The following is a 25498-nucleotide window of genomic DNA, read 5'->3' as shown; positions in this document are numbered from 1 at the left end:
GTGAAAGAATTACAGAAATACACTCTGAGAAAATGAACTGCGTGAGTGAAAAATAGTGAAATTTATTGAGAGACGGCCCAGTTCTCCTGAAAGAGACATTCGATATGTGGAAAATTTGGCTGACCACCATTATGTTATATGACATATTTCAGCTCCTAAAGCCCTCAGCAGTCCATTATAGCACATCGCACGATGATGAAAACTCATTTTGACAAATGAAAACACTGAAGTCATAGTGGACAGTTTAGATTCCTCAAATTCCTTTCATGCTGATAACACCGCATGCGCACATGTTTGTGCACACGTGTTCTGCTGAAGCTGTAAAGGGTGTTTTAAGAAAGTTGGGGTCAGGTTTGGAAAGATACAAGATTTTCCACGGATGGACCTCCACCGCTATGTTTCCAGGAGCCTTTCTGTCAACCGACGAGTGATGACATACAAGACTAAATTCAGACCAGATGGCAAAGGGGGGGAACACCAGACAGACGGGAAATTGACAAATCAGCTGCTACTTGGTTGAATTATACAACGAGTAGGCTTAATGGAGAGTCCAAAATCCAGAGTGTGTTTAGGGGAGCCTCAGGCTGCTCGTTTAGGAAGTTTACGATAAGTGTCCAATCGTAATGGAATACTAATTGATGTGTATTGAAAGTATTCAAGACGGGAAATGAGAGTGAGGAAATAAATCTGCAACGCTGCAAGCTACTCAGGAAACAAACTGCCTAAAAAGAAAACCAGTGAAATCGCACATAATTTATCTCTACAGAACCTCTGGTATATGTGCAGATCAATGGGCTTTGCAAAAGAAGAGGAAATATTTTAATAAGTAGGAAGATATTCTGAGATGACTTCGATATAAAAAGCGGAACTTAATATGTCAAAGAAAACCCAAATATAAAGATGTATGTTTAAAGATATAATCTCAAACATTTTCATTTAAATAAATGTCTGTTAAGTCTCTATCTATCGCCGAATGAGGTGATAGAGCAATGGTGATTGAGCCTATGGCCCACTGATGAAAGCCTTTGCATTTGCAGTGTTACAGACTGGGTGTCTGGAGCAACTTTCGCTGAAAAAATCACAAGCAGCGCCCAGTTAGTGACGCGTTTTCCATCACCCAGCAGTGGTTGGTCTGTCAGAGAGGGTAGGCGGAGCTAAGCGGCTGCTTTTCCGGTCTCTGCAAGTGTTGCGAGTAAACAGTAATCTACTATGGCTGAACAAACAAAGAAATGATCGATGACTACAGATACAACTTCAACAATAAGTGAGAATCAAAAGAAAAAGAAACAAATTGGACGCTCAGATGAAGGCGACCGGCCTAAAAAGGAAAGCAACCGTCAGCGAGGAAAATCAAGAGTTACAACCAGAGCCAAACGTGGATGCAATTGACGTTTATCGCCATAAGGTGCCGCCAGAGACAATGAAACAGATATTTGCGATTATGGCTTTAAAATGAGTAATAACAATGATATAAAAAACAGACTAAGCATAATTCAGACTAAATAGATTATATATCAAAGTTTGAACAACTTTCAGCTCCCCTTAGGTCCTTCAGAAGGCTTTTCTAAATATCAGAATATACTCTCAAGCGTATGCTGTGAGACAATACACAAACAGTTGAGTTTACATAACATGTCTACATAGGCAGATGAGTCTACACGTGCAAACTAATTGCGGTTGTACATTTTCTCCTGCACATGGAAATCCTCTTGAACATGGGAGCATGAAGTACATTTCACAGACGAGCTTGGCTGTGTCGATGTGGAAATTATAATTTGAGCTTAAAGGATTTCAGCATGGAAGTTTAAATCTATTTGCCAACTTCAAAACAAGTTAAAGGCCTGTTTAGAAGCACTATTCTTTAAGTAAGACGTATACAAAAACAGGCAACTACAGTAAGGCCTTTAAAATGGATGTGATGTTTGCTCTTCTTGGAGTTTAGGTTCAACACCAACATATTTATGGCACTCTTGGTAAAAAAGGTAGAAGCTTTACACTGGGAGCTAAGCCTGCTTGTGATCATTTGTCTCTGCTGGTTTGTAAATGTGTTAACAGGTACAATAAATAGTGTCACAGTCTACTATAAAGTTCACACTGCCGGGGAACATGTTCCACCCTGTATAAAGGGCATGTATGGCCTTTGTCAGACTTGTGACAGCTCCACAGAGACTTTCAGAAAGCTAAGATTAATTAAGACCAGATAGATGAGGTAAAGAAATGGTGAAATCCCAGAGATACAGAAGACAGATGACAGAAGATCCCCGCAGTTTAAGGTTAGATGTTTTTTAACAGTTTTGGCTGCGATTAGAAACAAGGGACATTTCCTGGCAGGTCAGAAGACGAATTAACGGAACCAGCTGTTACAGTGAGAGAAATCTCCTCGCACCTTTAGTGTCATCATAGTTTTCTCTCTTGAGAGAGTTTCCAACGATAAATTTAATGAAATGTCCAGCACACTCAATTCCACACTGGCAAAGGTTTTAAACACTTGTTTCATATTTTATAACTGATCAGGCGTATCCATTTATTGAACAGCCTTATGTTGTGAGCTTTTATTACGAGCTATGTGATTTGGAGGAACAATAAAAGTGTCCATTTAAACTGTGGACCGTCCAAGCTAAGGGGCTGCCTCTTCTGCAAACTTCAGGTGAGACATAAGGCAAACTCTCAGCAGAGAAACTATTTGTGATAATAACTCTTTAAAGTGTATCATTTTTGTGATTAAGGGAATGGAAGCTTTTGTATTCTACTACACTGCTGTACTGTTTATTTAATGGTACCATTGGGTTAAACTATACTGTAAGGTTCCATTGATTGTCAAGTCTTTTTGTCCAATGAATTAACTTTCCCTTTTTACTGACGGCATGATCAACAGCATCTGTATAACGTGAGGCTACTCTCAAAGGCGTGGACTATTTTTAGGCGCCTAAACATCCTTTACATGTTGACTTGCAGATACTTCCATCACAGCAGTAGATACGTCTCCTCAAAGGTAGCACGCATAGATACAGATGGTCCTTTAATCTTTTAAAAAGTATAACTTCTCTTTTCCTTTCTCTAAGTTTCCTGTTGACTGTGCAGGAGATATAGATCTTGTGCTGTGTTTGTGTATGAAGTATTGTAAGTATTTGTTGTGTGACAACTGTCTGTAAAGCAAATTGCCCCTCAGCAACATTAAAGCTTTAGTTTAAAGTCGAGCTGAAACGGCATTTCGAGAGTATCTAGCTTCCGTATCTTGACGTATTTCTGAGTGAAACAGGACGTGCAGGCGGGACATATCATTAGAGGGATTAGATTTGATAGTTGAGAAGTGGGCGCAGACAGACGTTCTCCACAGTGCAGTAGCTAGCTAACTGATTGAGCGTTCTTGGTGCTCTGCGGCTAAATGTTGCAGATTGATTGGTTGAAATTGGTTGGTTCTAGCTTACATAAGCACATGAGATATTTTTTTTTTACAGGAAGAAAAAACTATCGAATTTTGATATAAGAATATGAAGAAATTGATTTTCTGCATTTTTTTTGGCCTGTATTGTCAAATAGATGCACAATATTAACGAGGATGTGATCTAAAAGGATTAAAATGACATTTTTAATTTCACCTCGACTTTAAAGTACAGCAGCAGAACTCACAGAACAAAAGGCCTGAGACTAATTTAAGAAAATAAATCCCAATTTAATCTTGGTGAGACGCACGGAATAAAAAGACCAGTACATCAGTCTAATTAGAAGCTCATAACTTCTGCTTTGATCTGCTACTAAAAACAGTATTAGTAATCAACTGGAGGAGCGAGAGGAACAAAAACAATCTGCAAATAATTATAGTAAACAGAGGAAAAACCTTTAAACTCTAAGCTCCACACGCTCTAACTACCACTCAACCATATGATGTGTAAAAGCAGATCAACCTTAGACCTGCATGGCAGAAAGAAGTGTTTCCAAAGAAGGCCGGGCAGCGGTACTTGCTTCTATTAGGAAAACCTGATGCATTTACTCTGGTGATCACAGCAAATGACTCTACTTGTTACCAAAATGACATGCCATTACGGCTTGTTGAGGGCGAGCAATTCAAACAGTTTACTGAATTAGATTCGGACGTAAAGGCATCTCAGCAAGACAAACTCCTTCGACAAACTACCAATTTGAGCTAGTGGATAAGTGTGTGAGGCTGTGGGCTATGTAATCTCGCTTTTACCTTTCTCAAAATTCAATTTAACCTTTTTCACATCCACCTTTTAAGTACCACTGACATGAAATTAGTCATGATTCCTACCCCGACTGAATAAACATGACAGGTGCAAAACGGGAGGCCTGAGACGATGACAAGGTTCAAATATTAAAAGCATCTGGCGGGCGTTTGAGCAAATCGCTGACAGATTTATCGGAGAGAGGAAGAGTCACTGCAGATAAGGATGTGAGTGACAAAAGCTTTTGGCGTTCCCCAAAGCTGCTCAGCATCATGACTCTCCTCCAAGTGACGTGAAAGGTTTACAGTGCACATGTCAGCAAGACAACAGCACGTGATAATACCAAAGGTCCTGAACCCATCCATGAACGAGATGAAATACTTCCGTTAACAGCTTCAGAGATTAAAGTGTTTGAAAACAAATAAATCAGACTGCATTCATTTTACTAATATCCATGTAATTATTATACTCGAGTACTTGCAATAAGGATGCAATGGTTTGCAAATACTGTGTGGCCTTATGCATAATAAATGGTTTATCATCGAACTAGTCCTTTTATGATAACACAAGACTAATATTACATAGCCTGCACTGCATATTTCTTCCCTTCACTCTGTCAGAATTACTTCCAATCATCTCTCTAATGCCTGCTTGTTCTCCATTCTGCCTGTCACAGTAGATAGAGAGATGTCTGACTGAAAACATTGAACTTTATTGGTGTAGTTTGGTCATTTTTTTCTAGATGGATCTACCCGGATATTCAAACATAGTTCAATTACTGTGTCCGATCCAGATATTTTAACTTTTTAAAAGGAGAAAGTCAATGGTAATGTGTATATTCTTTATTAAAAGTCATTGTAATTCAAAAACTGATGTCCAAAACGTATACTTGAGTACTTTCGGTCCTTATGTCACCCCGACAAAAACATCAAAGTTCAGTTTATGAGCAAATCCCACATGCACCCGCCTGATGAAGATAAAAGGACCTCAGCAACACATAGTTGAGAAAAATTAAGCAATCTTACATGAGAGGGAGGTTTGTTGTACTGAATATCAGCACTGTCGCGATTATCTTCGACCAAACCACTTGCACACACAGCAGCTTTTATACAACTGTTATGCAAGCGGCAAATAGTAGTAAACAACAATAATCAACAACAGATTACTTTTTGCTCCATCAACTCCACTCGTTCCACAACTTAACTGATACTGGACTTTTGTTGCCAAGCAACCCAAACATTCTCCTGCACTCTGTGTCTGCAGGTTACCATAGATCAGCTGTTTTTTATCATGTACATTTATCTGTTTGTTTTAATTAATCATCAACCAGTGAAATAAGAGTCTGCTGTGTGATTCAGAGGTACAGCTTGATTAATGTAGACACACACAGTCTGCTGTAATGTTAATTAACAGCATCCAGAACAGCAGAGGCGGAGTGATACAGAGTGAAAAGTGCAGCTGATGTTGTAATACTTGGTTGGAACTAACTGTTGTATAATAAGATTTAACAGCGTTGTCACATTAACTTGCACATGGTCACACACAAAGAGTCATTGACTAATAAAATATTTAACTAAAGTTGTCACTTTCTGACTAGCCCATAAAGAGCCCAAGGAAACTGAAACCAAATGCCAAATAAAAACACGCAATTAAAGTGTTAAATTCAAAAGTTGACCATTAAAGTCAGCTAAAAACTTGAGATTTAGAGAGGAAATGTCCGCAAGTAACCCCTCAGTCATGAACACCAGGCAGTTGGGGTTTGTATTCCTGGTTACACATGCCTACAGGCTCTGGGATTTGTTCGTTCCCAGGGAAGGAAATACCGACAACGGTGAGCTTGTGTTTGGTAAGAACATGCAGATCTTTTCTTGACCCTCACTCTTAAATCAGTTTTCCATATGGCTGAAACGGAGACAGGGGGTCTGAAAGAGGCTCACATTTATACAGACGTCAGCTTTTTAGAAGGTCCACTGCCCTATGCTGTTTCACATGTAGAGACACTGTGGCTCTGTTTACGTTTGTCTTTAGTACAACTGCAAAGACTAGAAACTAGTAGATAATCTATAAATGATCTACATTACACATTTAAAAATATAGGCCGACGTGAAGAACTGGCTGAAAAGGAGTCATTTAAAAGTAAAATTTACTGTCTAAGAATGATGGAAAACGAATATATTTCTCCATCTAACTACTCCCGAAAGTGTGACGGGGCCCAAATTCAACACGTTCTGGTTCGTTCCTGAATTTTTTACTGTATATGCACGGTTGAAAATGTTTTTTTATAGTGTAATAATTGCCCTTGAATAGTACCTCTTCCGTGTCTCACTTCAATAATAGCTGCTGCTGAACTACATCCTGCGGTTTGAGTTGTACGACTCCATAGAAACGGTGAAAGCAGAAGAAAAAAACATTACTTCAGACATAAAAGCGGGAGGTATAGTACTGGCTGAATAATATCCCCAGAGCTCCAATTTTCATATTGACCTCACAGTGTCCCGCGTGAGCTTGACTTTCACTGTTGAGAACACTTTAACAGGCACACTTGGGCCTGTAAAATGTAGGTGCACTGCATGAAAAAGGAAACAGAAATTCAAACTGTGGACTCCGCTTCAGTGAGTTAACGTCACGGAAGAAATAAGGAGAGCGAACATGAGCAAATTTGAGAGGTGAATGCTGTTCACTATCCCTCTTTTCAGATCCTTTTCAGTATTATTCAGTGCAAGGAATTTCAGACTGGCACTCAGGAGGAAATAATTAAACCCAGTGAGTGTGTGTGCGCACGTCATCTTGCATTGTGTGTTGGTGGATGAGCTTAGCAGTGTCTTCCAGGAGCGCTCCTGGCTCTGTGCTAAGATGGTTAAAAAAATCTACTCAACAAAATGACTATCTGTGCGTAAATTGCTATGAGGGGGATCTGTTTACACTTCAACATGAGGACTTCTGCAAGACACACACATAACCTTAATCAGTCTGGAGCAGAGCAGGAGCCGCTCAGCCCTGTGGGTCCTTCAGGACCACGTGTGTGTACACAAACCGACTAGAGTCCATCCCCCGCTCCACTGAAACGCCGCTACCTTGTTCCACAGCTAAACTTTCTCCTGTGCTGTCTGGCAGGCAGTAAAGTGAATTGGGCCATTGTAAATGTACTGTAAAATGACTTCTCTTTCCAGTCCTCAGAAAAACCTCCTCCCTTAACAACCACGTTATGTTTCTGAGAAAGAAAATGTGTGGAAAGAAGAGTTTAAACCCAGGGCATCTTTTTTCCACAGGAAAGGTTAGCAGAGAAAGTCCACTCATTTCCATCATAACACCACACACACACATCAGAGAGCTGCTACTTAAATTGCATAATAACAAGCATCTTGTTCAGTCCTGCCCACGTGAAAGCTTCTTAGATTTCAATTCGAAATAAAAGCATTAATCAAATATAATTAAGGCAATTTTAATGTTATCCATTACAGCTTACTGTCTATTTGAATATGACAAACAGGTGAAGTAAACAAACGAACAATCCAGATAAAATCCTCTTTTTTAAAACAATAATAGCAAAAAGAAGGCAAAGAATTACACATTAAAACATAACAGTGATAGAAGAAAGCACCAGGATTACTGTTGTGTATCTATCTGCATTTTCATTTTCATTCTGACTTTAAAACAGAAATGTAATGTCATGCTGGGAAGTACAAAGATTCTCACGAGTCAAAATCCATGACACTGACTTTTTCATCACATCTCTGCGGTGCAGAAAAAAGATGTGAAAGGTTACTGTGAATATAAATGAGCTCTTTGAAAAGACACACTTTTCGGGGGGGATTTTGAACTGAAGCGTGAGGATATACTCTGGGATTTTATTGTTGATGAAAAAGGTGTGTTTCCAGTGATAAATTGGATGCTCATAATTGCTTGTGGTCACAGTATGGAAAGTGTCATCCAAGACAGACTTCATGCAGCGTGATAGTCTGCTTTTTATGTAAAGGCAGGTAACACTGGCTGCTTGGCAAGCAGACAAATTGCTTTTCTCAGATGCAGCTTTGAAAATGCGATAATTCATGACAGTGTTTGTTCATCCTGTCAACTCTGAGACAGCTGCGTTATGATTTATGACCTCTTTTAAAAATCCTCTGTTTGTCCATTACATCAACAACAGAGTTATCAATTAGAAAGTAATGATTAATTTCAGACCACTGTGGTCCAAACAGCGCAGGATGTTTTTGTCAGCAGTTAGTATGCATGATGTGTAATTTGTGTTTTTGGCTGACCGCCGGGATCAGCCCTCACCATGGGTCTGTATGTGACTGACTGACTGACTGAGTGACAGCACTTTCACAGCCGTACAGAGAGAGAGTTGCGACATCGCAATGGCAGATGTTGGAGCATATTGGACCTCCACTGATGCGACTCTCTGTCTATACGGCTCTGGAAATTTTGTTCGGAGAGTAGGCAGGGCTGCTCGTCCGCTGTCCTCACCTATGTCCGCAGCGCGCACCTGCTTTCAAATATGTTGTCATTGGCCTCATAAGGACAGTCCTTGTAACACATTGCCCAAAAAAGCGCACATTGACCTGATGCGGTCAGCAACATACTAGGTTTTGACCTAGTCTTGTTAACTAATCAGTATCAACACCAATGTTTTCATGTGGGCTTACACATAGTAAATACCTTTGGTAGGAGATGAGCACATGCTTGTTTTTTAGTATACTGGAAAAATACCATTTTACCTTCTGATTTACTTTCTTCTTTATCTTTCTTCATGTTCCCCAAGTTTGGTCTGAACTGACAGACTGCTTTGATGTTAGTGCAACTAACTCCTGGAACAAATTACAGCACTTCTTTGAAATCAATACACCTATACTTTTGGGCATTACAGAAATGTAATCCTAAACCTTCATCCCTTTATTTGTAATTGTGTTACATAACTATATTATTTCACTTTATAAGTTACTTAATTTATTTCCCAAATTATTTATTAACATGTTTTTTTTATTTAGCTTATTGTCATATTGCCTAAGTAAAGCCTCCATGCGTATCTGATAAACTGACAACTAGGTGTATTCCTGTAAGATAAGATAAGATAGTATATTGATCCCCAGAGGGGAAATTCGGTTGTTGCAACAGCACAAAGACTAGTAGCAAGAAGGCAAATACAAATAGAACTTGGAATAGATCAAAATAAAATGAATAAAATAAAATAAGAGGTATATACAACTGGTATACAAAAGTGACATAAGTGGTAATCTAATCTGTAAGACGATTTCTTGTAGGACATTTACAGGAGCGGCTGAAAGAGGGGCTGGTCGGTTAATATCATTTCCATTTAAGTACAGACTAACAGTTAAACACATAAAATATAAAATCTAGACTCACCATTGAGGAAAAGCTCTTCTTGCATTGCTTGTCTGGCAGCAGGAGAGAAACATCGTTTCTTCAGCCACTCTGCATCATACACACTGGTGTGCTGGTCGGGCCACACTATGGACACCTGTGGAGAGACAAACAGCAGATTTATTTTTTCTTTCATTTTTTTATTTTTTCCATGTTCCAACCTCTTAATAATGTGTTGTGACAAAAGGCATCAACTGTAAGTAAACAGTATCAAGTGACATCCTTCTTTGTTGACTGGCAAAGATGCTGTCAAAACATTTCCTGGGTTTTCAGACTTATAAAACATTTCCTGCAATAGATGTTAATATTTCCCTTGTTTCCAGGAAGAAGAATTGCCTGCCACTTGTCCGAAACTGAGAAAGAAATGCATAATAAAACAAATATTCCAACATTTTTTCCTTTTTATTGAGGATTCCCTTAACGTGGGATATTTTGGCACCGCCATCTAATCTTTTCTTTAGCCAAAGGCAAGCATGAAATCATTGTTGTGGTATATAAAGCAGATGTTTGCTAAAATAGGCCACCCAGTAAATCTTGGTAAGGTACACAGAAAACAATAGAGGAAATTTATTGCATAGTCTTTATCAACAAAATAAATGAGAAGCAGTAGTTTGGCAGCATCGTCACATCAAAGCAATCTTTTTATTTCCAACTTCAGGGTTAGGATCATCTGAAGGACGCAGCTCATGAAGGCGGCTCCTCCTGAGGACCTAAAAGGTCAGACTGAACGTGTGCTTCTGCCAAAATTAGACGGTTTGACCTCACAGAACCTCATAGTTTATCACCAGACAGGTGCCCTCAAACTGTCAGCTCAGAAAATGGCATTCATAAACAAGTTTTATGATACCCAAGTACAGCATTGTTGTGTAGTTTAGCTTGAAATCCGAGTAGAAAGTGTGATGTAGGGCTGCAACTAATGATTTATTTTGTCATGTGCCAATTATTTCTTGGTCAAGCTGTTAATCATTTGGTCATTAAAACGTTTTTTTTTTAAAAGCCTGTGAATGTCTGTAAAAATTCCTAGAGCCCAATGTTTTATTGTCTTAATTTGTCCAAGAAAAAGTTAAAAAGAAAACCTTAGATGTCCAAATTATTGTTATGTAAGACAAAGAAACAAGTTACACGCTATATTTAGAGAACGGTCTGTATTTAATTTTTTAACTACAGTTTAACTCTTCTGTGGATGTACCAAACAAGAGAGTTGCTAAATAAGACAAATCTATGGGGTGCCAGTGAGAGATAGGTTGCCTCCACTGCTCCACAGTTGGAACTGATATGTTAAGCAGCACTCCTGTACATATTTTTTTTATTACAACCGAGTCAAATAGAACCAGCATTGTCAGTAATCTAAGAGGTTTGAGTTTTTACAAAAATCCCAATATTAACTGTAGTTTCTTGTAACTTTTGCTAATTGAAAAGAAAGTAAAACTATCCCATGAAATTGTAGAACTGTGTGGAGACACAACCACAGTACTTAAGGGAAGTTAAAGTTGACATGCAGGCTCTGTGTAAAAACACAGGGGACATTTACACAGCCAGATTAATAATAATTCATCCTTTTCTCTTAATACAAAACATCCATAGTGACAAGTCGGATAAGGGCCTACCTTGTTGTCATTGGTGACCTCCACAACATCAACTCCTGTGTGAATATCAAGATCAGCCATCAGCAGTTTGCGGGCCTGAGCAGACTCCAGGGTACACATTGGACACTGGCAGTTGTCTCTCAGCCAGGTGAATGGGTACAGACTCTGGCCTCCATCCTCCCACTCCACCTCCATCAGCCTCTCCTCATCCAGAGCCCGGACATGCCTCACTGAGTGGCCAGCCAGGGGGAGGGAGGCCGACCCCAGTGTCTGATGCCCACGAAGCTGCACTGAAGTGAGACAAAAGGGAAGTGGACCCGACGCCTTCCCTGGTCTACGGCAAGCCCTCAGAGCCTGGCAGGCCATGGCAGAGTAGCCTCTCTGCAGGGCTGGTCGGGCAAAACGTGAAAATGTACTCATCCACATGTCTGAATGGTTTTCTCCAGGCAACTAGGTCTCCAAACTAAAAGGGGGCACCAACTCTGTAATAAATAAGAAAAGGGAACATAGTTGTTGTTTTTTTAAATGGAATATAGGGAAACGTACAACTGGCTTTCATTGATGTGTTCAAAAACTAGGGGTGGATAATAAATCATTATTATTAAGTACACAAAACAGAGAGTCTCCAATTTGCTTAATATATTTATGAACATGATACTGTAAGTCATATCAACTTAAAGGGGGTCTATTATTATGCAGTCTGCAGCCTGACTTTTTTCCTAACAGGGATTACTTTTAGAATAACCATCAAGCACAATTGCATGTGTATAAAAAAATTAGGATTAGCATAAAAGGTCCCCCATACCCAATTTAAGAAGATCATGGTGTTACTCTTGTTTAAAACAAATGCCAAGTTCATTAGTTACAGTTGAAACTGAGTGTGAGCTTTGTCAATGAGCTTTGGGAACAGTAACTTGTCCATTTGCCAACCAGAGGAATTTCTAAGCCTGGTCAGCTGACATTGTGTTGGTACAAAATGGGCAAAGCTGCAAAGCAAAACAGCAGCATTACTTTAAGAAAACAACACAAACTGTGCTGTCCCGTTTTTAGTTTTAATGACCTGTTTAAAATATAAAATCAAAGGCTGCAATTGCTGATTATTAAGCTGATATTATATATATATATTTTTTTTTTTGTTGACTAAACTATCCATCAAATATTTCCACCACAATTTCCTGTAGCCCAAAGTAATGTCATCAGCTGTTTGATTATGTCTGATTGGCTGTCCATAACCACAGGATTCACAAGATTCAATTCACAATAATGTTAAAGGGCCAGTTCGCCGATCTTCAACCTCAGTCCTATCATGCCATTATGGGAAGCTAACGCCATTATGGTAGTAAAAAAATGCAATTTTGCTCTGTGCCTTTGGAGGACGCTATCCGCTTCTCCAATGGGCCCTGGAAATCCTCCGCCAGACTACGTAAAACGCGTCATCTGGCGGGGACCAGGCTCTTGCTAAACTACACTTTCTCCATCACTTCCTCTATCGAGGATGAAGCTCTCATTAACTCCAAAAATCACTCAAACTTCCCACCAATTGTAAAGTGATTTGTACTCACTGAGACCATCTGTTAGTGTTGCTATACAGATCATTTTGTTTGAAGCCTCATTCAATACTTACTCTTTTTTTTTAAGGACTGGAGCTTGTTTGCATACATTGGAAGGTAAGCATTGCAGCCTCCACTATTTCTTTTAAAATGTAAAAGTAATCCAGGTTTCTTTAAACTACCAACACAGTTGTTGAAGCTGTGACGTCACTACCAGCGGGTCGGTTTGAGTTTGATTAGCGCACAACATAACACAAACCCACTGAATACAACCAAACGGTTGTGGGCGAACTAGGAAATAAACAAAGAGCGTCTGAACAAAAGCCACCTGTCCTTTAACTTAGTGTACTTCACTTCCGTTGAAAATGTAGCTTAACTGCTAACATGTTCAGACGTTAGCCTTTAAAGAAGAAGCTAAACGGCTGTTAGCTAGCTTGTTAACGTAGACGCACCCCCCGGCTTGAACTGTACATCCTTGTTTCAGTTTAAAAGCTAACAGAGAGGCTAACAAGTCGACTTTCTTTTCACAGCTATTGTCTTTGCCGGTTTAATTTAAAGTTAATGTATCAACGTGTAGTGAATTAACAGTAAGAATAGACGTGTATGCCAGCGGTACCTGCAATATTTTGAAAACGAGTCCTCTTCCCCACGAGCGCTGCCACCGTCAACACAACCGGCTGTCACTGAGAGAGAAAGTAGGTGAAAGGTTGACCGGGAGGCTGTGCAGAGATGACATAATCACTGCAAGTGCATGAACGTTGCCCTACTTTTTACTCCAGACTGATAACAGGACACAGACTGATGGATTTTAACAAACAATACTCGTAAATTATAGTTGCCTTAACCAAGAAAGAGAATATTTATTCTTTGTTAACCGCCTTGTTGAAACAATTGAGAGACATTTCTTGCTTGGAAGCAATGTATGCTTGGGAGATTAAATCTCAATCACATGGCTCTCTGGCAGGGGCAGGTTTGTGGTTTTTGTGGGATTGGGGCCACTTACAAACTAGCCTATACATATTTGAACAATAATTAGAGTCTACAGCCATGCTTAAACACAGTGGTGGTTTCACCATAATACTAACATTAGCACATGCGCACTATTAAAATACAAGCCTTCAGATGATCAGCAGTTAAAATAGTTAGCCTTTTTGATAACATTTGCTAAAACCCAGCCCAAAAGTAGAAGTTTTGCCCTAGTTTGCCAAAGTTATTAAAATATATCCTCTGTGGATAGTCGGTATCTATATTTCTGATATTTTCTGTTTAAATGCAGCGCTAAGACTATTATATATTGGATAGGTGTTATAGAGGGAAGACATTCCAATGTTAGGGCCAATGTTATCTTCATTGGACAGCTTTAGGGCATGTGTATGATTACATACTTCTGGATGTGACAGTTAAAAACCAACAACAACAATATAACACCACATCCATTACACTCTCTGTAAGATATAGCTGAATAACATGCTGTGATTGAACATTAAGGCATATATGGAATCAGCAAAATCATTGGGAGTCATCCTCTAGGGAGCAGGAATACTACTTCCAAATGTCATGCCATTCCAAACAAAAGTCCTCATATTTTAGTCTGGACCAAAGTGGTTGAACAGCCAGTGATGCTGCAAGCGTATCTAAAATGTAACACAGATATATACATTTCAAGGTAAGGATTTTTCAATGCCTCAGTGAGGTCTATGCAGTATTGTCCACAGCTAAGTACACATAGTGATGCACAGAAATCAGACCCCTTTAAATTGCACTAGAGCTCAAACAGTCAGACAATTAATCAATAAAGTAAACATCAGAAAATTATTTTACTATTTTGATGATAAATCATTGTTTTCATTTTTCTGGCAGAAATTCCAAACATTAGCTGGCTTTAGCTCCTAAACTTTGAGGATTGGCTGCGTTTATTTATCATCAGTTTTGGGTGTTGGACTGAAAGTTGGATAAAACAAGTAATTTAAGGTCACCGACTTTTGAATTGTACTCCATTGTAATTCCATTATTTCCGTACCTTTTATTGACAAAACATTTTGTTGCTCAATCAAGAAACTCATCAATAAAAGTTGTGTTAATGATGAGAGTTTTTCTGTGTTCAATCATACCTCTTTGAGTTTAGTAATTCCTATGTCCTTTGCAGGCTGATGGAGGATGACCAGTATCCAGTTGTGCAGGAGAGTCTTCAGTCCAATGCACTCCTCTGCGTTCAGGCTTTAAAGCTTAATTTTGCAATTATTAACCCAAGATTACTCACACAATGTATAACACCACAGACAAGAGTTTCAAAGGGTAAGAGATGGTTACACCTCAGTCACCTTTGTAACTGACATCAGGGCACACGTGTCAATTAACAACAACAACAGCAACACTGATAGTTGTGTCATTTTATAAACTCTGTGGTATTAGTTTAAGTATACTGTAAACTTCCAGGACGTAATCTATTGTATTAATACACAAATGCAAACATTACTTATTTCTGTCAGCGTCTTTACATTATTTTTGTAGCAAAATAAAATGTGCCGAAGATTGAATAGTTAAGCAATCAGTGCTAAACATTTGTGGCAGTTCATTTATATACAAACATATGTAGAATAATAAATAACCAGCAGAATTTCGTAAGAAATGTGTTTTTTTTTTACACAGATCTATTTGCTAAACTGACTGCATCTAGTAAACCTCCCTACGTTAGAAGGTACACAGTGTTCAACTCTGTACAGCATTGTAAATTCACTGGCATTATTTATCTAAATAAACCAAAGGTTAGTCTGAGTTAAAGGGCGTAAGCATTATGCAACACTGGAACTGATATCTCTCACTGCAATGCACTAAAAATACAACATACATTTCCTCTAAGGATGATAGTAAATGCAGAAGTCTCATGATAGAGCTGCAGTTTAACATGTTTTTTTAATGTTTTTTCCTAAAGATGATGCCAATAATCTGTGGCTTTAAATGACGGACCCCGGGGATTTTCCTCTAGTGGAAACAAAAAAAGTAGGCAAAAGGTTTTTGGGGTTGTATTTTCCTTGATGTTGCCGCATCATGACTGTAATCAGTGGGCTCAAAGTGTACTTGAATGCCACTCTGTAACCACAAGTGAAACTGTCTCACTGTACTTTGCAGTGTTACATAACTTACACCAGTTGGCACTTTTCAATACAGCATGGAGCTGTGGCTACTCTTGACATTTTATTTCCGTCTGCTCAAAGCCTCAAATTTTATTCAAAACCCTTAAAGGAACACTAAAAAGGAGTTTTCCACAGACTGGAGCACAACACAGGAAAAAACAAACTGTTTGTAACGCCCACCACACCACGAACCCATCAGCACAACTTCCTTACCTCCGTGGTCCTCATAAATACCGACAAGCAGCTTCTTCCTTAATTCAAAGCACCCACAGGGGGGCTGTGTGTATAATTCACAGCAGACCTCAAAACCTCGTGAATTAAACATAGAGGGGAACTTGGTCATTTTAAAGCACGTGGCAGTACAGTATGCAGGCCCAGTGGTATGTAGTCCTAATGGTTGTAGTGCTACTGGCACACAAAAACCAGGGACCTCCTGGATGCAGTTCTGAAGGGATTCCCAGAAACATAAGGGATTACTTAATCTCATTTTTGCCTCATTTACTACAAGAGGAGACCAATAATGGTAGAAAGAATAAAGGTTTTGACCTAAGTGGAAACTTATAACATGTTTTCAAAGGAATATCTCATAAAAATGATTGTTTCAGCAACTAAAAAACCTGCTCTTGTAACAACACAGTACTTTTAACACCAACTCTTTATTTGAGAAGACACAACACAATCTGTCAATATTGTCACACATTTTAATGTTTGACATTGAAGTCCACGAGTGCTGCCTGCAGTCTTATCCATCAAAGTATTACAACCAAATACTGTATCTCAAAGATAAACAAGAATAGATATACGCTGCTCTATTTCAAAACTTTATATAAACAATGAATACATTTCAAGGTGTTCTTTATTAAAGATATTGGCACTCACAGTATTTACTTATTTCTGATAATACACTGTACAATTTACAAGATTATACTTCCTGTGCAGAACAGCACAGGAAAGGCCTTGCATTTTAAACCATGTCACAACCTTTAACACCGGAACAGTAAAGAATTGTGCAAAGTCTGCCAGCCTATAAAGCAATAACATACAGATAAATGTCCATATGTAAACATTTAGTATTTGTACAAACATTCATTGGGATTGTCAGAGAAGAGCCACAGCAACAGTTGCTCGTGTTTGGAGCTTTCAACCAGGCTACTACATGAGGTCCATCCTGTCAACTGCTACTGCTACGTCAACCTTTGGACTCTAAATATAACCTTATGCATTTAATTAACTGATGAATATGGACACTGAAAAATTCTGCTGAATATTCTTACTCACTCCTCACCCTTTCGCTTACAGAGGACTGAATGACTTTTGGAAAACCCTTCATCTGACGACAGTAAACTGTTTTCACTTGTTTGATTGGCTGACTCACGTTTGAAGCCGACGTTCGACACATACACACACACATACACACCCACAAACCTGTGACTGTTGACAGGTTAATTCAATGCCCTAACCAAAAAGGACCATAAAAGAGGCAGTTATCATGTGGCCTATTGATTGGCGGACAGTTAATGTATAACTTACATTAAGGCCACACATTAAGTATTACAGAATATTACTATACATTGTATTGAGTCATTTAAGTATAGTTATGTAACCACGATTGTGTGCTTTAATGGTGATAATGATGAGTATAAAGGTCTCTCTGGGTGGTTCAATATGACAATTTCCACAGTCAGATGATTGTCTATAGATTTTTTTATACCTTTTATACTGTGGTAGTTGTCTCTTTAACATCTCTGGATGCATTACAAACCACAGAGCAGACCACTTTATTGCAATATTTGATTTTATATGGTCTTTTGCATCAGTATAATGAGGTACTTTGATTTAATTAGGTGTTAAGTTTGCTGGATCATTTAAAAAACCTGCATTCTTCTCTGGTTCTTTTATGCATTTACAATTTCTCAGTGGGCTTTTTCCAGAAAATGCATCATCACATTGTCAAATAAAACTGCAGACACTGCAGGGAGGATATTAGCCATATTACATTACCCATTACATTAAATAAAAAGTAAGATTGCTGGGGTAAAATAGTGTCCAAAAGACTTTTATAAAGTAACCAACCACAAGCAGTACTTCAAGATAGTTATGGTTTTATATGGCCAGGTGGTTATATAAGCCCCCCATAAGATTTCTGCCAAGATTGCAATGGGTGTGAATGGAACCGTTTGTGTTTCTAATAGTTCTAAATTAAAGTTTTCTTGGCATATGAAGCACAATAAAATTATAATTAAAAATAATTATGGCCTTTAACACATTTAGATACATGGCCCATTTGGTTGGCCTATTAACAGTGCAGGTTCCATTATAGTATAGATATTGTACGTTAGCAGTGTAAGTTTGCAACATATTTTGGTATAATCCAAATTACCAAAACAATACTAACACAGTGAATTTTGAGTGTTTATGGGTGCTGGGGGTACTTTGTTGCCTTAGGTGGTTGCTTGCTTTCTTTGCCCGCCCGAGAAAGATGACGCAAAATGAGGAAATTAAACCAAAGTTAACTGCATGGCTACATAACCGCTAGAGCAGTCGTTCCCAAGCTTTTATATGGACTGTCTGTCTTTTTTTTCAGAAGAGAAAAAGCAAAGAAGAGAGAGAAAGTGAGAAAGAAAAGTAATAGCCTAGTTATAAAAAATGTACAACCGTTTTTCTTCTTTCTGAGTCCATAACTCAGACAGTATCTTTTGACCCATTGGAGGGGTCCATAATCCCAAATTGGGAACCACTGCTCTGTAGTTAAAGGAGAAAATATGATTTTCTTTGTATTTTAGGTGCTTTGGTTTCCCTGATATGATTGCCAACATTCTTCACTCATGTATCTGCCTCATGGCCACACTTTACCACAAGAAAGTTTAAAAAAAAAAAGAATTAAAAATACTGTAAAAAGAGGTGTAGGGACTAATTTCTTTCAGAACTTCATATATTCGTTCTTCAGTCTGCTCAGTCTCGTGCCGTGGCTGCGGATGATCAGAGACAGGAGCTCGTGCTTGTCCTTCAGTCCTAGAGAAATGTCCAACGTGTCCTTCATGACGTCCCTCGTGTGCACTATCATGTTGAGAAAGTCATCATTAAGCCGGTGCTCCTCTTTCAGCTCACTCTCCTGACTCTGCTTGAATTTCACCTCCAGCTCCAGCAGAGATTTCTCCGAGTTTGTAAACGCCTCACTGATCTGCGCCGTCTCCCTCCGCAGATACTTCCCGTAGCTGTCCTCTCCGTCCAGGTCGTACGAGATGCTTTTCCCGATGCCCTCCAGCACCCTGGCTGAGTCCTCAATCTGCCTCTTGATGATGGTGAAATCATCCCGTATTACAGCGTCCTGGTCCTCTGGGAGTCCACACTTTCGCTCGTCAGTCATTTTAAAAAGCATCTGGCATTTCTCCGGGTCGTCATTTTCCTCATAATCGCCGTCCGGCACGAAGTAATGATGAAAAGTGCCGTTGGACATCTCCGGATGTAACGGTCCGTTGAAAAAAGCCGCACGCGTCGGCAGTGATAACATCCCGGCACACAGGAGCAAGTGAAGAAAAGCCATGATGCCCCAAAATACACTCACAAATAAGAAAAGTTTAAAACGTTATATCTGAAAGTGTCAAACAGGTGGACTATTTAATTCCAACCCGGCGTAGAAACACAAACATATTACCCAGGTTTTAACGTCCAAACTGCGCAGTTGGTAGACGCTTTGTTGTAGCTTTCACGTCCTCCTCAATGTCCTCTTTCTCCAAACAGATAAAAATGTCGTGAAAATGTTTTAACAGCCTCACTTATCTTCCTTTAACCGAGCCTGCCGGCTTCCATCACTGTCAGAGAGCAGGAAAGCAGTGTATGGAAGTTTGTTTCAGCGTGGAAAACAGTTGTAGCCTTCACCCGACTTCACTGGGTGCCTCAAACGCAACATCTGGATGTCTCAAGTGCCGCGCTCTGGTTCTTGGCTAATAATACCTCTCTGCTACTCTCAAATTACAGCCCCTCCGTCACTTAAAAGGCTGCATTCAGTCTGAGGCAGGCTACCAGCGGGGCCAGGCCAGGAAGGACCGAGTTTGTGTTAATTCACATTACCATGACAAGTTGGTGGAGGTGGTTAAAAAAGTTAGTCTGTTGAGAAATACAGTGACCACGTAGCCTATATAAAACGTTAAACGCACCACTATACGCAACAGACGTGTTATTATAACGTAATACTTTTTATAACGAACATTTTTTAATGACGTCTGGCACAGTGGTTTAACTGAATGTGGTATTTTTTTCTACTTTTGTTGTGTAGTTGGATTACATTTTTACAATATTTGGTTGAATTATAGGCTACGTTAATGTGTTTCCAGTACCTTTGCTCCTGCAAGTACGGAAGCCCTTCGTGGACAGGCATCCATACATTTTATACACTCCTTTTTCCGTGATAACGAGTTATTTCTGGTCGTTTTCTCGAGATCTCGTCTTATTATCTGGGGATAAAAAAGCTGCCTTTCCCGTTATCTCGGGATGGCAAAGCTGGTTTTCCCATGATAATGAGTTAATTTCAGTTGTTTTCTTGAGATTTTTCTCTTTATTTGTTTTCCGATAACGGATTAATTTGGCCACTTATCTTGTGATAACAGAGCTTGTTTTCTCACGATAACAAGATAATTTTCCGGCAATCTACAAAACAAAACAATAGGCTGGTCACTGTGATATTACATACCATGCTGCCACACACTTATGAGTAAAACAACATGATAACTCGATAAGTCGATATCTCGAGAAAGCGGCCAGAAATTACTCGTTATCACAGGAAAACGATGTAAATAAAATGTATGGATGCATGTCGGCTAAGGGCTTCCGTACCCAAGGTGTTATTGAAAAATAAATATGTAGTTTTAGGCTATAAAGCCACAAAAAATGATCATAGATACCTCAGTGACATACTAAAAAATAAAAGAGTAATATGTTATATCACAAATAGTATTTTAACTTGATGCAATGTTGCAATCAGATGCATATGTCGATCTATAGTCTACACAACTGTCTGCTGTTAAATTGCCCTGTTGCTTAGTGCTATTGTTGTCCAGTTGCTCATAACTGTCTGTGTTTGTTTTTTTGCACAGCTGTTCTGTAATTTACTATATTTACTTTTTACAGTCACTCATGTCTGTCTTTGCTTGTGTTTGTTGTTGTGTTGTTTGGTTTTGCTTTGTTGGACTGTCATTTTCTCTGTGTTATGTAATGTCATAACTTTTGTTTTAAACTTGATTCTTAATTTTAGATTGAGTTTAAGCATCCGTGTCTACAGCGGGTTTTGTCTGGCATACTTACGATGATTTTTTTTATGAATAAGCACTGTCCTTGAGAATTAAATTGAATAAAATATTTTTTTTAAATGTATTATGTAATGTGTGGGGTTTTAAACTCCTGTCCCTGATAGAAGCAAGACACCAGATCCATAATGAATGTATCAAGTTAAGTGCTGTACTTTTAAATACTTTTTTATCTGTTACTTTAAAGCTTAAGGTATTAACATTCATAATTTTGAAAATAAAACGAGCTGATATAAATGTGTTTTGCTGCTGCAAGTTGTGATACTTTTAAGTACATATTGTGGATAATACTTCTGTACTGAAACATGTATAACATGGTGAAAGCAGGACTTGTCATTTCTTAGATTTCAGTCTTGTTTTGCTGTTAAGAATTCAAATAAAGTTCATCTCCTGCAGTCATTTAATCACACTTAAATGCAGATTAATTTCTTCCATCTCTTCCAGTAAAAGTGCAAAAGGGCAGTAGGCTTCATCCATTAATTACTGTTAGAAATAACTACTCTTTAAGTAGAGCTAAACTCCATTTTAAACCACTTATCCCTGCGCTCTACTCCTGCCAGCAGCTGAAACTTACCTAAGACTAACATTTGACTTGGATTTAAAAAGGCTTTAATTGCTTTTTCATCTGCAATTGATCTTCTTACTTAACAATATAACACTGTAAAAGTCATTATCTAATTCCAGGAATAATGTTGTAAAGCATTTGTCTGGCTGTGTGTTTGGCAGCACACGCAGAAAAACATGTGAACTGAGCTTCCTTAAAGATAGTCACCACCTGTTTGTAGTCGGCTGCTGGCGTCAGATGACAAGTCCAGTTTTGTTCAAAGGAAACACAGTAAAGGGTCATCTGGTTAGAGCTTACACTTATAATTTGTCTACATAACTATTCCACGCCAAATAACTGTACTTGTGAAAACAAAGAAGTGTTGTGAAATGTGTTCCAGTTTGCCAGCGTTGTTTAATGTAGAAGACACATTTTGATAGGCTGATCCAAGAAATGCCATTCAGATGAAATGACGAGTGTTTTTTCCACCACGCTTAGAGCAGCTGCAGTCACAAAAGAAATTCCCTCTGGAAGGGAAACTCTCCATCGTATATCTCAAGATCTAACGTGTCATGAGTGATCTAATTAGCTTGAACCAACAATTCCACTCAGTGTTTGTAATCTTTCCAGTGGAAAAAGCAGACGTTACACCATCACCTTGCTCTGAGGAGTCCCGCGCTTAGTTTTCCACTTCCTGTGTGAGTATTGAGTGAGTTGGGACCTGCGTATAAGATTTTATCCACCATACATGTACATTATATGATTTATTCTCATTGTTTAAAAACATCTGTTTTTTATTGTGTAATTATCACCGCAGCAAAAGGCAAGTCTATGCTCACTGTATACACTGTAAATACCACCAAACCCGCTAACTCATGTCTTTAAAGCAGCCTGTTTCACATTTATCTAAGCATCACTGTCAAGTGGAGTTGTCGTTGTTATTTTCTCATATATATTCTGTTTTTACAAATTCTTCTAATATGTTATACTTATATCTGTATTCCTGTGTATAGTAATTTAATGTTTACGTTACAATTTTCGAAGTTGTTGTCCCTGTCCTAAGCACAGGTCTATTCCTGTGTCTGTACATTAAGAACAGTGTAAGCTACATCAACTACAGATGACTTAATATTGTTTCTTTATTTATGCACTGTATTATGCAATGTGTTTGCTGTCACGTTGACCTCTTATGTGTTGAATGCTGCCATTTGACTCTCTTGACTCGGCCTGAATTGTTGAAACAGGTTAGAATCTCAAATCAAGTTCTAGTTAAATAAAAGTTTATACCTTCATATAAAAAAGTGGTAAACTCATTGTTAAAAAGGAGGTTTATGGGGCACTGGTTTAGCTCAGTGAGTGGAGCAGGCGCTGCATATACAGAGGCTACAGTCTGCGAGGCAGCGGCCACAGGTTGGACTCCCGCCCTCGGCCCTTTGCTGCATGTCATTCCCCAGTCTCCCCTCGTTTCCTGTCTCTCTTTAGTTGTCCTATCTAATAAGGGGAAAATGCTCTATATATTTTTCCCTTTAAAAAGAACTAATTTAAGTTGATGGATCATTATTATGGCTTCTGTGCATTATGTTTTAAGTGCATTTGCATGTGTCTGTAGACATAATGTGTCCTTTTTTTCTGGGTTTTAAATCTTTTATAAAGCACACAAAGAGAAATGTATCGATACGTTATGCATAGAGCTTTAAAATAGGAGGTGTATGTATCCAAATATATTTACTAAGAAATACAGAAACAGAGAGTGAATGGCTGCATTACATAAGCCTTACATAAACCCAATGAGAGTCTGCAATGTGCATCAGTCAGATTTACGATGTGGAAAAATGCCTCACTGCTCATCTCACCTCAAAAAACATTGAGAGAACATAATTTTATAACTGCCACCAATCCTCTCTCTCAGCCTCCAACAGTAATAAGATGCATCGGCATGTGTTCAACTCCACTTTTATTAGAGACCTGCACTGCTAACCCTCTAAAAAGAGGGAGCACGCTGTCAGAGAGCAGAAGCAGAACAGCGGCTGCCCTGTGACATTTCTCTGCAGAGGGAATTTCAATGTGGTGTCAGACAAAAAGAGAAAATGGAAAATGAAGTCATGCTATGGCTTTGGGCTGTGTCACTCTGTTTTCATTTGAAGTCTTTTGTGGCACATTTACATATACATTAAATCATTTTGAAGAGGGGAGAAGAACTCCACCTACTCACACAGGACAGACTCATAAAAAGGAAATGCTGTCGGTGACCTCCCTCTTTCTGCTTTAAAGCTGGATCACAAAATAAAATCCAAATATTTTCTTTTTCTCAGCATTTCTCTGCTGTTTGAGCTGCTAAGGCATCAGTTTCCAGCTACTCAGTGGATTATTTGAATGATATATGTCTTTAACATTACACATCAACATTTAACGGCCTCATTTGTGTTAAATTGCCTCCAACTCTGAGATAAATCGACCAGGTTCGGATTAGATTCCCGTTTGGCAAACCTCTGCTTGCACAAACTGAGCTTGCCTCTAAGTGATTCAGCAATCAGGCACAAAGAGCGCTTCATGTTACTGCAGAAAAGAGATTATTTATTTTACATTTGTGGAACCAACTGAGCCTGACTTCTGCACTGAAATGTGTGGTGTTACTGGAAACCTCACTACAGGTGTTGTGTGTCACAAAGGCAAGAGTATGTGAAATTAAAAAGTGGGTTTATTTGGTCTCAGAACAGAAATCAGCAAAGGCAAATCATCCAAAGTGGAGCAGGTAAACAGATAATGCACAAAGAGATCAGAACTTACAACCAAGCAGAAAGAAAAGATATGGGCTGCAGAACAGAAAGACAAAAAGCTACATGGAACAATCTGCCAAAGGGTTGGTGTGTGTGTGCAGGTTAATGGTTGCATTCACATGCTCTTTGTGTTGGTGTTGGTCCCATCCCTACACTGGAAGTCATTATTACATTGAGTTCCTGAGCTTATGGCTGTAACGTGGAAACAACAAGGAAATGCTGGATAAATGCAAAGACAGTGCAAAGAAAGTGTGTTGCATTGAATCGCTTAGAGCATTTAAATAAACTCATAGCCATTTCCAATTTAACCTGAGCATTAAAGGAAAGTTTTTTATTATCACCACATTTACTTTCATCCATCAGGTTTTGGTAGCCCTTTTTACATTGCGATTCTGCCACAGCGGCATAATGAAGCTCCTCTGTCATGCAGCCTTTGCCATTTTACATCAAACCAAGCATTGCAAGTCAAGCCGCCCAAGTGTTTGTTTTTACATAGCGTTGTGGCGTTTCGGAAGCAAAACGTGCGCGAGGTGTAAACAAACAGCGTATGCTTTACATACACACACACGGGCTCCGCCGTTTACTCTGACACCATTTCAACTCTGTTACTTCCTCCGATGTTGGCTCAGAGGTGGAACGACTTCGCCTCACCATTCCACCTCCGTGCGTTTTACACAGAAGACAAAATGTAACACAGACGTAATAATCCCGCCCTGAACTGGCAGTGTAAAAGGGGCTTGCGTAACATGACTTTAACACAGCAGTTAGTGAACCTTCAAGTCATACCAACAACTTTCCAAGAAGGTTTTCTGTTCATTTAAATTTGTGAATAAATATAAAAAAACAAATTATTCCCAATATTTGCATTTTCACTGCCTCATTGCTGGATGATCAGGTGACTCAGGAATTGTGGAAATTGTGGGGTCCTGCTGACCATGTAGGGAATGGCAGATTCTGAAATGGCTGAAGTGGTTAGAACTAGTAGGTAGATATGTATAATGACAATAAAATGATATGATAAATCCGTAGCATTGATAG

The 25498-nt window shown here is 38.9% G+C and overlaps 2 protein-coding genes across 2 annotated transcripts in view; both read right to left on the bottom strand.

Moving 5' to 3' along the window:
• The window catches only part of bbox1 (butyrobetaine (gamma), 2-oxoglutarate dioxygenase (gamma-butyrobetaine hydroxylase) 1), a 29546-nt gene extending 16164 nt beyond the window's left edge, over positions 1–13382 (bottom strand). The window contains exons 1-3 of the mRNA XM_069659088.1: positions 13319–13382; positions 11174–11634; positions 9549–9663 (exon numbers count right to left, since the gene is read on the bottom strand). Of these exons, the coding sequence (XP_069515189.1) occupies positions 9549–9663; positions 11174–11578 (520 nt within the window). The 5' untranslated portion in view covers positions 11579–11634; positions 13319–13382. The remainder of the gene's footprint in view (positions 1–9548; positions 9664–11173; positions 11635–13318) is intronic.
• Positions 13383–16488: 3106 nt separating this feature from the next.
• On the bottom strand, positions 16489–19707 carry fibinb (fin bud initiation factor b). The gene has a single exon (XM_069658418.1). It carries the CDS (start codon positions 19378–19380, stop codon positions 18757–18759), a length of 624 nt encoding a protein of 207 aa, XP_069514519.1. The 5' UTR covers positions 19381–19707; the 3' UTR covers positions 16489–18756.
• Positions 19708–25498: the final 5791 nt, after the last annotated feature.

The sequence above is a fragment of the Semicossyphus pulcher genome, unplaced genomic scaffold (assembly GCF_022749685.1).
Source record: "Semicossyphus pulcher isolate SPU_LCO1_2020_fin unplaced genomic scaffold, fSemPul1.0.p SCAF_1, whole genome shotgun sequence".
NCBI classification, from domain to species: domain Eukaryota; kingdom Metazoa; phylum Chordata; class Actinopteri; order Labriformes; family Labridae; genus Semicossyphus; species Semicossyphus pulcher.
Note: the sequence above shows the minus strand (reverse complement) of the source record. Positions and strands in the feature narration are given on the sequence as shown.